This window comes from Rutilus rutilus (assembly GCF_951802725.1).
Source record: "Rutilus rutilus genome assembly, chromosome: 23".
Lineage (NCBI taxonomy): Eukaryota > Metazoa > Chordata > Actinopteri > Cypriniformes > Leuciscidae > Rutilus > Rutilus rutilus.
Window position 1 is genome coordinate 15,169,205 of NC_140233.1, and position 13,479 is coordinate 15,182,683.

At 38.0% G+C, this 13,479-nt stretch overlaps 2 protein-coding genes across 2 annotated transcripts; one reads left to right on the forward strand and one right to left on the reverse strand.

The window, feature by feature from the left end:
• Positions 1-6,897: 6,897 nt before the first annotated feature.
• On the forward strand, positions 6,898-9,863 carry chrm2b (cholinergic receptor, muscarinic 2b; the record flags this gene model as incomplete). The annotated part of the gene is made up of 2 exons (XM_084397921.1): positions 6,898-7,720; positions 9,254-9,863. 2 exons carry the CDS (start codon positions 6,898-6,900, stop codon positions 9,829-9,831), a joined length of 1,401 nt encoding a protein of 466 aa, XP_084254047.1. The 3' UTR covers positions 9,832-9,863.
• A 1,471-nt stretch (positions 9,864-11,334) lies between these two features.
• fbxl14a (F-box and leucine-rich repeat protein 14a) lies at positions 11,335-13,160 on the reverse strand. The gene is made up of 2 exons (XM_084397270.1): positions 12,925-13,160; positions 11,335-12,781 (listed from the first exon to the last, which is right to left on the reverse strand). The coding sequence occupies exon 2, from the start codon at positions 12,733-12,735 to the stop codon at positions 11,500-11,502; it is 1,236 nt and encodes a 411-aa protein (XP_084253396.1). The 5' UTR covers positions 12,736-12,781; positions 12,925-13,160; the 3' UTR covers positions 11,335-11,499.
• Positions 13,161-13,479: the final 319 nt, after the last annotated feature.

Here is a 13,479-nt window from a genome sequence, read left to right on the forward strand (position 1 = left end):
GGATGAATAATCATATGCAAATGATATGCAGATGCGGATCTGCATAGTAAAACTAGGCGTTGTAAGCTCCATATATGGTTATTTCGGGGTTGAGACGCATGTGCGCACAATCTTCCGCTGACTGGGATTTATAAAGTTAATTCTGCGCAGGTTCTGGCGTACGAACGGTTTTATAAGTCTGAATATTTTGGGCTTTCGGGCGCACGTACACTTTTAGTAAGGTTCCTACGCACAGTTTTATAAATGAGACCCCTGGGGCCTCATTTATAAAACTTTGCGTAGGATTTGCGTCAGAAGTGGCGTACGGATGAAACATAGGACGTGCGTACGCACAAAAATATTCGGATTTATAAAACCGTGCGCACGCACATCCTACGCAGTTTTCCCTTAATAAATCACAATCAATTCTAAATGTAGCGCAGCTTTTGCGGCTTCATGTCACGCCCATAGTTGCCCATAAATAGTCCGTGAAACGCCCACAAGTTAATATTCATCGATTGCGAAATCATGGCAAACACAGAGGAAACCCAAGAAACGTAACTTCACTCACGCGAAAGCGTGAAGGGCAAGATCAGCCATTGTGCGTCATTACGCATTGTGATGGCATCATGGCATTTTATTACCATCCATTTGATTGCATCTGACAAGCTACCGATGTGTTATGAGGATGAATTGCATAACATGCCAATATTATTGCAGAACATTATTTCACTTTTCTTTTTGCAAATATGTGTTAATTTGCATTTCTGTTGTAATCTTCGTTTGATTTTGTTTGTTTTACACTGCAGATCGATCAAACGGGTGTTCGTGTAGGCTGTTAATTGTAAGACTTGCTTTGTGAAGTCTTCATGTTATATATGAGAGGCAGTATTGCCATTTCTTTTACACAACGGTCTACAGTTCCACACACTTTCACGTGCTTCTTCCATCTGCCGACGGTGTCGCCATTTCTCATTTCACCCGTTTTTGTGCGTACGCCTGGGTCAGAGTTTGCGTGAAGGACCGCACATTTTCCCGTCAAGTTTGCTTTTCATAAATACCTATTATTGCGTAGAGAGCGGCGTACGCCTTCTTTTGTGCGTACGCAACGTTTATAAATGAGGCCCCTAGTGACTTCGTTCATACATTCTTTGTTTAGTTCACTGGCAGCATTTAAAAACAACATGACCACCTGTAGTTAAACATGTAAGTCCCCTCCATATATTGTAAATATGTAAAATATATAAACTTTCATCTGAAGGTGAGTAGATGTCCCACTAAGTGCTGTTTCTATATGTATTATTCAATACATATATCCATATACAATCCGTGACGGTGTCGGTGTCCATGTCGGTGTCGGGTGTCCGTGTCTGTAGGAAACTGTCAGTGTCTGTCAGAAAAGATTCTGGCACCTATTATGCAAAATTCACTTTTACATGGTGTTTGAACATAAATGTGTGTTGGCAGTGTGTGTACACATCCACCCTATAATGATAAAAATCCACCCAGTGCTTTTTTTAAATCATATGCAGTGTCTCAGAACAAGCTGTTTTCAGATTCTGGGCAATGTGACTTACTTTTGCACAAGCCCCGCCCTGTTCGTTACTTATCGAAATATCGATATTCTTGACAACTGTATATGTGTTAAACACTGTGGTATCAAATGTTCAAACATGTTCTAATTTGTTACATTTAAGTTTAAGTTATATTGTGATCTTATTTGTCTTCTAATTATTTTTTTTTTTAATGTATTCCAAGCTTTGGCAATAAAGCAATTTAGAATTGTATTGACCGCCAGACACAGACAGATAGACAGACAGACAGACAGACAGACAGACAGACAGATAGACAGATAGATAGATAGATAGATAGATAGATAGATAGACAGACAGACAGACAGACAGACAGATAGAGACAGACAGACATTACAAGCAACAACATTACAAAAGCATTGTGTACACATTTGCTAGAATAGCTGCATTTGTGACGTTGACCCTGGACCTGAAGACCTAAAATATGAAAAAAAAATGTCAGTTCATGTTTAAGCTCTACCACGTTCCTTGCAGTTCTCTGGCTTCTCATCTAGGTGTGTTTAGAGCCCACCCTCGTTTCAGTGACTGGCACAGAGAACAACAGACGCACAGCTCACTCTGATCCTCACAGAAGACGGATGCTGCTGACAATCATCTGCTCTCATAGGAGTTACGACTGGATGATGAAGGACATTTGACTACAGAAATAAGGTATTAGGTATTTTTTTATAACTTACACAGGTTGGCTCTGTTTAAGGAGTGCATTTGTTCTCAAAGGGCACACGTTGTCGTGCTTTAAATGTTATATTATTTACACAATTTATGAATATACGTTGGATTTTTGCTTCCTTTTATACTTTGTTCGTATTTCATAATTGTTTTACTGCTTAAAATTAAGTAAAAGTCTTTAATAGGCTGTTCAGTAGCAGGTTTTATTGAGACAACTTGCTCCTATATATTGTGTATACACTTTAACATGCTATTGAGGCATGTTGTCACAAAAGGTCAATATGGGTTAAATGAACTGTATTTTTTCAGGGGAGAATAACAGTGAAAATGCTGATATTTCATAAATTGCTATGCATTTCATAATTGTTTTACTGTGTGACTACCAATGTGACAACTTACCCCTATTATAAATTCGCTATTGGGGAATGTCACAAAATGTCAATGTGGGTATAGTTTTTGCCGAAATATTTGCATTTTTGTAGCCAATACTTTAAAGCACTGTAAACAAACCCACCCTGAGTAAACTTCACTGGAGTAACGGGTGTGACAACTAGCCCTGCACTATAAAACAAATATGTAAAGATTTCCAGAAGCAAAACACATAAACTTACACACACTAACCAATCTGAGGTACAAATTTTATCACCGGTGCTAAGATTGCTGTTCTTTGTCACAGCGCTGAGATATTTCCCACATGGCTGTCCTGTATGACCCTGGCTTTCTAACAAGAACTTGTGGCACAAGCTAGAAAGGTGAGAATGGCTGACTGAAGTCAGTACGATCTTAAGATAAATAAAGAATAAATATTTATGTTTTAGCAGTTTAATACCTTCCATCTTGATAGTTTGCTCTGTTCTCTTTTTTTTTTTTTGTCAGCAACATCATATGTGACCCTGGATCACAAAACCAGTCACAAGTAGCACTGGGATATTTGTGGCATAGCCAACAATACATTGTATGGGTCAAAATTATTTTATTTTTCTATTATGCCAAAAATCATTAGGCTATTAAGTAAAGATCATGTTCCATGAAGATATTTTGTAAATTTCCTACCATAAATATATTAAACATTTATTTCTGTGAGTGAATGCAGCACAATCGCAAACATAAATGGATAACTTTAAAGGCGATTTTCTCATGTTTAATTTTTTTTTTTTTTTTTGCACCCTCAGATTCCAGATTTTCAAATATTGTCCTATCCTAACAAACCATACATCAGTGGAAAGCTTATTTATTCAGCTTTCAGATGATGTATAAATCTCAATTTAAAAAAACTGACCCATATGACTGGTTTTGTGGTCCAGGGTCACATATCACAGTGAGAAGTGAGCAAACCAAGTGCTTCGAATCGTTAATATGTTGATCCATATTCACATTATTCATATTAGATTAGGTCATAATGTCATTTGTCCTTCAAAGAGAATATGCAGCACAGACCACCACACATCCTCAGCTTTACTCTTCATCCTGAGAGTGATGACGACCAGACCCCACAATATCTACTTTTAACAAACAGGATCACCGACTGAAGGCCATTAACTTTCAAGTACAGTAGTAAAAACAAAACCTCACTCAGTCATTTTAAATCTATACAAACTTCATTAACAGAGTACATATTTGCCCAGTAGCTCACCTATACGAACAACATATACCGTCTGTTTGCATTATATTAAATTACATAGCTCCGCCCAACAGGACTTCACAAAGAGTTACTTAATTGGCAGCAATTGGTAAGGCATGCAGACTTCATAGCAACACAATAACAACCAATCAGAACACCTTAGCAACTACCTAGCAACCATCCAGAACAGCCAAGAAACTGCATAGTAACAGACTAACCACCCAAAACACCCTAGCAAGCACAATGCTCAAGCAACAGCACAGTAACACACTAATGACCCAAATGATGACCCTAACAACTATTCAGAACACCCAGGCAACGCAGAATACCATGGTAGCAATGCTAAAAATCACTCAGATCTTAGAAACCTCATAGTGGCATTTCAGTAACCACAGTCACATGCTCAAAACCAACCACACAATAGAGAGCACCAAAGCAAAGCCCTTGCAACTATTCAGAAAACCAAGCAACTGTATTATTTATAACATTCTAAAAAAAAAAAAACACTCAGAACACCATAGCAACCGCATAGTTACACCCTGGCAACCACATGTAACATGCAAAAAAACAATAACACACACCCAGAAAACCTTAGCAACACCACAGCAACCTCATAGTGACATGCCCAAAACTAGTGCTAGGCATTGACACAAATTTTACTATTTGGTTCGATTTCGATTCAATTCAATTCGATATCGATTAATTGGGGCCTATCAGGTACATAGCAAATTTCCTGAAGGAACAAATATCTCTCCAGCAATCCCAGTTGGTAAATCACTAGCCTATAAAGGTTAAAATTAACTGATGTGTAGGCTACTTGCATTTAAATTACAAATAAGGAAGTTTTAATAACGATAACAAGGTTATAATGAGAATTTTTAATGACATAATTATGCTTATACTTGGCTGCCATAAAAAAATTAAGGATTTATTCAAACATTAAATAATGAAGAACAGGTTAAGTAAAAATATAATGAATATGCATTATAGTGTATATATTTAGCAAAATGCTCCTCTCTAAGTTAATATTTCTAGCTGAATAACGAGTTTATGGACATTGAATGGCTTTTCTGAGGTAAATGTAACATTATGTGACATATTGATAAAGCTGAAAACACTAATTGAGCGATTGCATGAGACATGATACATTTCTGTAAGTTGTACTGTATCTTTCAACATACCTTTAGAAGTTTATTAATGTTTATTTCGTGCTGTAACTAGTGGTAACGAGGGAGAGACGATCGTTCATGTGCTCACTTGATCTGAGGCGGCAACAGCGATCTGTCGCGTCACATTAAAGAGCGCCAAAACGGTAGGTTATTTATTATTTGAATTCCGGAATAAAATTGACAGAATTTGAAAGCTGAGACTTTGTTTCATATGAGAAGTAATCGCCAAGCATATTGAGATTTCTTGAATGGGGGGTGCTACAAGCTTTGTTCATACATCAACTGAAAACAGCATCGATTCTTTGGATTTAGGAATCGATATCGGTTCTTCAAAATGAGAATGGATTAAAATCGAGAAATCAGTTTATTTCCCAGCCCTACCAAAATCACACCAAAACACCCAGCAACCACATGATAACATGCTAAGACCACCAAGAACGCATTAGCAACCCTCTTAACCGCTTAAGCAACCACATACTTATGTTTTAATAACACAATAGCACCATTTTCTTAAAAAAATGCAAAATCTAGTTATTTAAAATGCTGTCCAGACTGAAGCGTGAAGTACAGTACATGCTGTTCTGCCAAAGGTAATAAGCTTATTGTCCCTCAGAGGCCTTCCTGGCTACAGTAAATAAGACATATGCTATCAGAGTCCTTCCTTCCATCCAGCTACATTAAAATATCTAAGATAATATCACAGTTAGTCATGTTTTCCCTTCTGTATTATCAAGCCCATCAATGTGATGCTTTTCTCCTTTGCCTTAATGGAAATCTGGCAGCATAAACAATACAGATGAGCTCTCTGTTTGAGAATGATGTTTGGCAAACAGACTCCATCTGCAAAGATACACACTAGTTCTCTCTCCACATGCTACTAGATGTGATATCATTAACAAGATAGGAGTGTTTTTTTGCACAGGGTTTTTGTGCATTGTAAAGAAAGCATTAAAGGGTTAGTTCACCCTCAAGCCATCCTAGATGTTCATGACTTTCTTATCTCGAACAAACAAAATCTGAGCTATATTAAAAAAAATATATCCTGGCTCTTCCAAGCATTATAATGTGGGAGTGAATAGTAACTGAGATTTTGAATCCAAAAAAGTCCATCAATCCATCATAAAAGTAATCCACATGGCTCCAGGGGTTAATAAAGTGTCGGTCAGAAGTCACTCTGACCAACTTATAAAGTTATAAATATAGACATTTTTCTTACAAAAACCCATCGCTTCTCTTCAGAAGGCCTTTATTACCCCCTGGAGCCATATGGATTACGTTTATGATGGATGGATGTGGTTCAAAATCTCAGTTACTATTCACTCCCATTATAAAGCTTGGAAGAGCCAGGATATTTTTTTAATATAACTCAGCTTGTGTTCGGCTGAAAGAAGAAAGTCATATGGACCTAGGATGGCTTGAGGGTGAGAAAATTATGGGATCCTTTTCATTTTTAGGTGAACTAACCTTTTAACAATTTATTGTATTTTTAATATAGTAGAATATGTATAGTAAAAAGTATTTGGAACCAATGTTAATGAAAACAAAATGAATGAAATGAAAAAGTAAATGAAAAAAAAGCTGAAATAAAAAAACAAAACAATATTAGAAAAGCTGGAACCAAACTCAAATACATATTTATGACTCCAAAAGTAACTGTGATAAAAGTTGCCATGGTTTTGAGTGGTTTTATCCCATCACTAAGGTGCTCTAAATGCGTTTTATCCCAATGCTATGTAGTCGCTCTTGTCTTTTCGGCCATCATCAGGCATCAGGTAAGCATTTAGAAAAGTAAAAGCACATCAGTAAATATTTTACCCTTTTTTCCCTACCCTTAGGTTCTGATGTGCATGTCCTGTGACAAGGAAAGATGGAGACTTCCAACTTAACTCTTTCTCCAAGCCCCAGCCATGCTAACAACACTAACTTTTTCCTAAACAGTCCATTCACACAAGTGGAGCTTGTTCTCGTCATTCTCGGACTGAGCGCTTTAAGCCTGATCACAGTCATTGGCAATGTGCTGGTCATGCTCTCTATCAAGGTCAACAGGAACCTCCAGACGGTCAACAACTATTTCCTGTTCAGTCTAGCATGTGCCGACCTGTTCATCGGTGTTTTCTCTATGAACCTCTACACCGTGTACATTGTGTCTGGCCACTGGCCTTTAGGAGCTTTGGTCTGTGACCTCTGGTTGGCTCTGGACTACGTGGTGAGCAACGCCTCTGTTATGAACCTCCTCATCATCAGCTTTGACCGATATTTCTGCGTCACCAAACCTCTCAGCTACCCGGTCAAAAGGACCCACAAGATGGCAGGCATGATGATCGCCGCAGCTTGGATCCTGTCGTTCATTCTCTGGGCTCCAGCCATCCTGTTCTGGCAGTTCATCACGGGCAGCCGGACGGTTCCTGAAGGCGAGTGCTACATCCAGTTTTTCTCCAATCCTACGGTAACCTTCGGCACCGCCATCGCTGCCTTCTACCTGCCGGTCGTCACCATGACCGTACTGTACTGGCAGATCTCGAAAGCCAGCCGCAGTCGTGTCCGAAGCAGAGACAATCAGAGAATTACTAGAGTCAGTAATGATGGAGGCCAGGCTGGACCCACAGCTGAGAGGAACAAGGAGAGAAAGTCAATCCAAGGAGGAGAGGAAATGATCCCACGCAGGCAGAGCGCTTCAGATGCCACTACAGGTTCGCATTACTTTTTTTCTTCCATTGAACACAATGGGAGATTTTTTTGGGAGAATGTTCACACTGCTCTTTATACAATGTACATATTGAGAACAGGGGCTGTCGAGCTCCAAAAAAGAGGAGTTTCCAAACTTTTTGATGAAGTGTTGTTATTGTTAAAGGGTCAATTCACACAAAAATGAAACTTTTCTGTCATTAATCTCTCACCCTCATGTCTTCCCAAACCCGTAAGACTTTCGTTCATCTTCGGATCACAAATGAAGACATTTTAATGAAATCTGAGAGATTTCTGTCCCTCATAAATATATAGCAAATATATATCATATCATAAAATTAATCCATATGAATTGAGCGGTTTAGTAAAACATTTCTGAAGAGACTCGATCGCTTTATATGATGAACAAATGTTTTTGCAAATAAAAATAATAATATATTTTTAAAAAATAACATTAAATTGAGTTAATAAAACGCACATCTGCTTATTTTGAAAGTGTTTTAGATATATACACATACAGAATTTTTTTTTTCAGTTTATATATATATATATATACAGTACCTGTCAAAATTGGAAACATTCATATTTTTTTGTTTTTGAAAGAAGTATTTTATGCTCACCAAGGCTGTATTTATTTAATCAAAAATACTGTAAAATTTGTAATATTGTGAAATATTATTACAAATTAAAAGAACTGTTTCTATTTTAATGTATTTTAAAATGTAATTTATTCCTGTGTTTTTAAAGCTAAATTTTCAGCATCATTACTCCAGTCTTCACTGTCACATGATCCTTCAGAAATCATTCTAATAAGTTGATTTGCTGCTCAAGAAACATTTCTTATTATTATCAATGTAGAAAAGTTGTGATACTTAATTTTTTGTGGAAATGGTGATTTTTCAGGATTCTTTGATGAATAGAGAGTTCAATGAACAGCATTTATTTGCATTTATTAAATAGAAATCTTTTGTAATATTATGTGTTCACTGACACTTTTGATCAATTTAATGCCTCCGATCCTTTTATATACCGATCCGATTAATATATATATATATATATATATATATATATATGTGTGTGTGTGTGTGTGTGTATATATATATATATATATATATATATATATATATATATATATATATATATATGTATATGTATGTGTGTGTGTGTGTGTGTTCTTTCTTTTTTTATTGGATTGAGTAATCTCTAATATCTTATGATATCTGACAGTAATATTAGTAATTGTGTTGTAAATAATCAATCTAAACATTGACTAATTATCTAGCCTAATCTAAAAAAAAAAAATGTGTTCACTCAAATTTTATATATAAGTGCACTTATATCGTAAGCAGCTTTGTTTTGAGAAAAAGACTGCAACTGAATCTGCTGAGACATATGAACTACTTTTATGGTCTTTTTTGGAGCTTGGCAGCAGACAAACACAAATATGTTTTTTCCCTCCAGTTATCTGAACCAAATATAGTTCAATCTTGTCATCATCAAAGATCTCACTGAAAATATATTGTACCATGCACCTGCAGGAGTAGAGCGGGAGAGTGAGAATGACTCTACATCTGGAAGTGTGGTCGCTTCTTCACACCAGCGGGATGAGGAGGCCGTATCTATAAGCACTAACGGTGACATCAGAAGCCGTCAGACCCAATCAGCTCCGCTGGCCGCAGGAAACTGGGTCAGATTTACCTGCTTCAGAACAACATCCCAAGAGGACCCGCAAAACACCTATAAACCCAACAACGGAGGTCAGGACATGACCAACGGGAAGGAAAGGCTGAGTCTGGTGTCGCAGAAGATTCTCATGCCTCGGTTTCAGAAGAAGAAGAGTTTATCCTCGCGGGAGAAGAAGGTAACAAGGACCATCATGGCCATTCTGGTGGCGTTTGCAGCCACATGGACTCCCTACAACGTCATGGTACTCATCAACACTTTTTGCTCGACCTGTATTCCAAACAAAATGTGGACCTTCGGCTACTGGCTCTGCTACATAAACAGTACGGTAAACCCCGCTTGCTATGCCCTGTGCAATGCCACCTTCAAGAACACCTTCAAACAGCTGCTGACATGCAAGTACAGGAATATTCATGCCAGCAGAAAACATTAAGACAGTGAATATCCAAAAGTCTGGTGGTTTGGATCTATAGACCTTATTCTCTGCAGCGCCATCCTTGATTGAGGCTGTGAGGGATAGACATACATCTCTTCAGTGGGTTTTACTGTTATTTAATGGGTTTTTGGATTGTTCTGCTAATCCAAAACTAATCTTTCCAAGAAATTTCAGGAGACAAAAAAACTGCTTTGGAAAAATGATAAGTGATCTAGGAGCTTTATACAGGTTTTTTACAGTGAAATGTTATTTCAGCTGCCAAATTATTATAAGGACAACAGAAAAGAAGCGGTGAACAATTTAATAATGTTGTATTTCTTGCATTAAGTCGTTATTAAGCATTATCAGTATTTTTTTTGATGCATTCAATTCAAAATCAAAAGTAATCAATTCAACTTTTGTAATATAAATGTAAAGATATTTGTAACATTATATATATGTGTGTATATATTTATAATGTTGTATATATATCTGTATATATGCATAACATTTACATATGTTATAAATGTAATATATATATATATATATATATATATATATATATATATAATGTATAATAGTTCTCTACATATCAATATGATTAAATTTTCCTGTCATTTATGCAGATAATGGTGTTTCAATATATATAATTTGTATTTTAGGATTCACACATCTTTTGACATATATCTTTTACAGCTATTTGTCATTACAATTTGTAAAGAAATACTTATAAAAACCATTTTATAGAAATTTGAATTACTAGCTGGTGCAATATTCTAGATTTGTACAATTGGGCTTATTGTGATTATTCTCTGCTTGCATGTATAGTCTGTGATATATATATATATATATATATATATGTATATATATATATATATATATATATGTATATGTATATATGTATATATATGTGTATATATGTACGTATATATGTATATATATATATATATATGTATGTGATTATGTAGATATAAGCATTTTTACTTGCAATTAAATGTACATAAACCGTCAATATATTATTTTATGTGTACATGCACTTTTTTAGGAAAAATAAAGTGGAATTCTGGAAAAATCTAATGCAAAACAAATGTAATGAGTGCTGTAGAACATGATGAAGTATAAAAATAATAACAGGAAAACAATTTAGTTAAAAACAATTTTAGCTTTAATCATTTATAGGAAAATAAACAGACATCTTGTAGGTCTTTAACAAGCAAACTGGCCTCTTTTTTTTTTTTTTTTTTAACAAAGTTTAAATTGCATATGCTCCATTTTACCAGGGAGGAATCACATAAAACGAACAAGCAAGTTTTCCGTCCTTGTCCACACACATGGTAAACTTTTTTTCTCTCTCCAATTGCTGGTATTTCAGGATAAATACTTAAAGGCAGTGACAAAATGCGTTTGTCAGTGGAAATGAGAATAAAAGACATTGTACCTCAATTTGAGGCTCTAAAACAAAGTACAGAAAAACAAAGGCATTCAAGGGAACCATCATAATTCAGACTATACCATTAGGAAGGCTGTTCAGTGTTTTATTGCTGATTCAATTTGAACTACATCAAGCCCCTTTTCCAAACAGGCTTCGTAACAAAGTACATGATGGTGTGACTGTGCGTCTTAATAATATAATACACGTCTCTAGAAAAACAAGACATCACTGGCGACACTGAGGTAGCGTAAACGTTACGAGGCGTAGCAGGGCAGGATCTCAGAGGCGTCTCCTAAACCCTTGACCTCGGTCATTTGCCAAAGTCCCAAGTTCAACACCTTAAGGCAGGGCAGCTGCGTGATTCTCTCTAGTCCCCTTTTGGTTATTTTGGTACAGCCGTACAGGTCGATCCCGGTCAGCTGCGTCAGGTGATCCGCAATGAGCTCGAGGCCCTTGTCCGTGATCCGGACGCACTGGCCGATGTTCAACGTCTTCAGTTCGTGCATCTGCCGGACCATCCTGTTGATCCCGTCGTCGCTGATGTGGCACGAGCAAAGCGACAGGGATTTGAGCTGGTACAGGCCCTGCGCGATGTAAGCCAGGCTCTGGTCGCCCACTTTGTCGCAAAACGACACGTCCAGCCCGTACAGCCTCAAAGCGCCCATGGAAAGATGCATGATGCCCGTGTCGCTGATGTTGTCGCAGGAGCGCAAGTTAAGAGTCCAGAGTTGGGTCATGTGTGACAGGTGGATCATGCCGGCGTCGGAAATTCCACCGCAGAAGCTCAAGTTCAGGACTTTCAGCTTGTTGAGGCCCTTGGAAATGTGCTTGAGCGACAGATCGGTGAGTTTCTGACAGTCCTGCAAGGTGAGATGCTCCAAACTCAAGCATCCCTCCGCGGCGCTGCGCGTCATGCCGGCCAGGTGCCCGATGCCCACGTCCGAAACGTGCCGGCAGCTTCTCAAGTTCAGGCTTTTGAGGTTATGAAGGCCCCAAGCGATTAGCAACAACCCCGTGTTGGTGATGTTACTACACCCACCGAGATCCAACAGTTCTAAGTTCTTCAGATACTGCGCAATCCTGCCCAAGCTGGAATCGGTGATCTGTTTGCAAAGGCTGAGGTTGAGGATCCTCAATGAGGGGATGTCCTGCACGAAAGCATGACCGAGGCCGTTATCTGTTAGGTTGTAGCACCCACTCAAGTTAAGGCTCTCGATGTTGGGCATGCCCTGAATAACATAGCTGAGGCTGCGTCTCAGGCTGAGGATCTGGACTTTCTTGATCCCTCTGGTTTGGAGGCTGGGGAAGAGCGATGGGTTTGCTCTTCTCAGATGGAGTTTGGCTTCTACTCCCCTCCAGACTGATTTGTGGTACGAGGCGTCTCTCCATGCCGTGCACACTTGCGCGACTCTGCCTTTGCCTTTAACGTCCAGGTAGTTGAAAATCATCGCTAAGATCTCCGGGAAAAGGCTCGAGATGTGGATCTCCATTTCTAAGAGCAGCTCGTTAGCTTAGCGAAGTTAGTAGTCTGGAATTCTGCCGGCGAGGACCGCATGTAAAACAAAATACCGGGAGAAATGTCAAAACGAAGTAAACGTACAACAAAAACAAAAAACGACCGCGCTTTGTTGCATTTAAAACTTGGTGTGAGATTCATTCGCTTGGAATAACCAGCTTACGTCGGAGTAGACGCTGTATTTGCACCGCCAGGTCTTTGTAACGGCTGTTTCCAGATCGCGACACATGTTTAGTAAACATAAATGTAAATCCATGAAAAAGCTCGCCGAAAAGACTTTGAAAAACGAAACGTTTATGGTTGGAGAAAACAAACGATTTCGCATGAATACAAACCAGCCATTTGACGAAAACTATGGAGTCCGGTTTCCGGTAGCCTTTGTCTTCATCCTTTCAAAACGGGGAGGGTGACTATTCTCCGGACTGTTTTTATTGTATGGAAAACACCTTAAGTTTATGTTCAAAATGTCTGAAGTGTATATCAAAATTGATTATTTTCCTTTAAAAACATATAAAGCATTGCATTTGCTCAAATTAATTCAAATTGTGTTTATTTAAAACAACAACAACCCCCTCCCATTCGTGATGGGATGTCCGACTCGTTTCCACGAATCGGTTCTTTTGAGCAGTTTCAAAGAATTGGTTCACAAAACAGATAGAAGCTTTAGGACGGTCAAGGCGCAAATACTTCCGTACGTGGTGCTTCTAAAATGCACGTA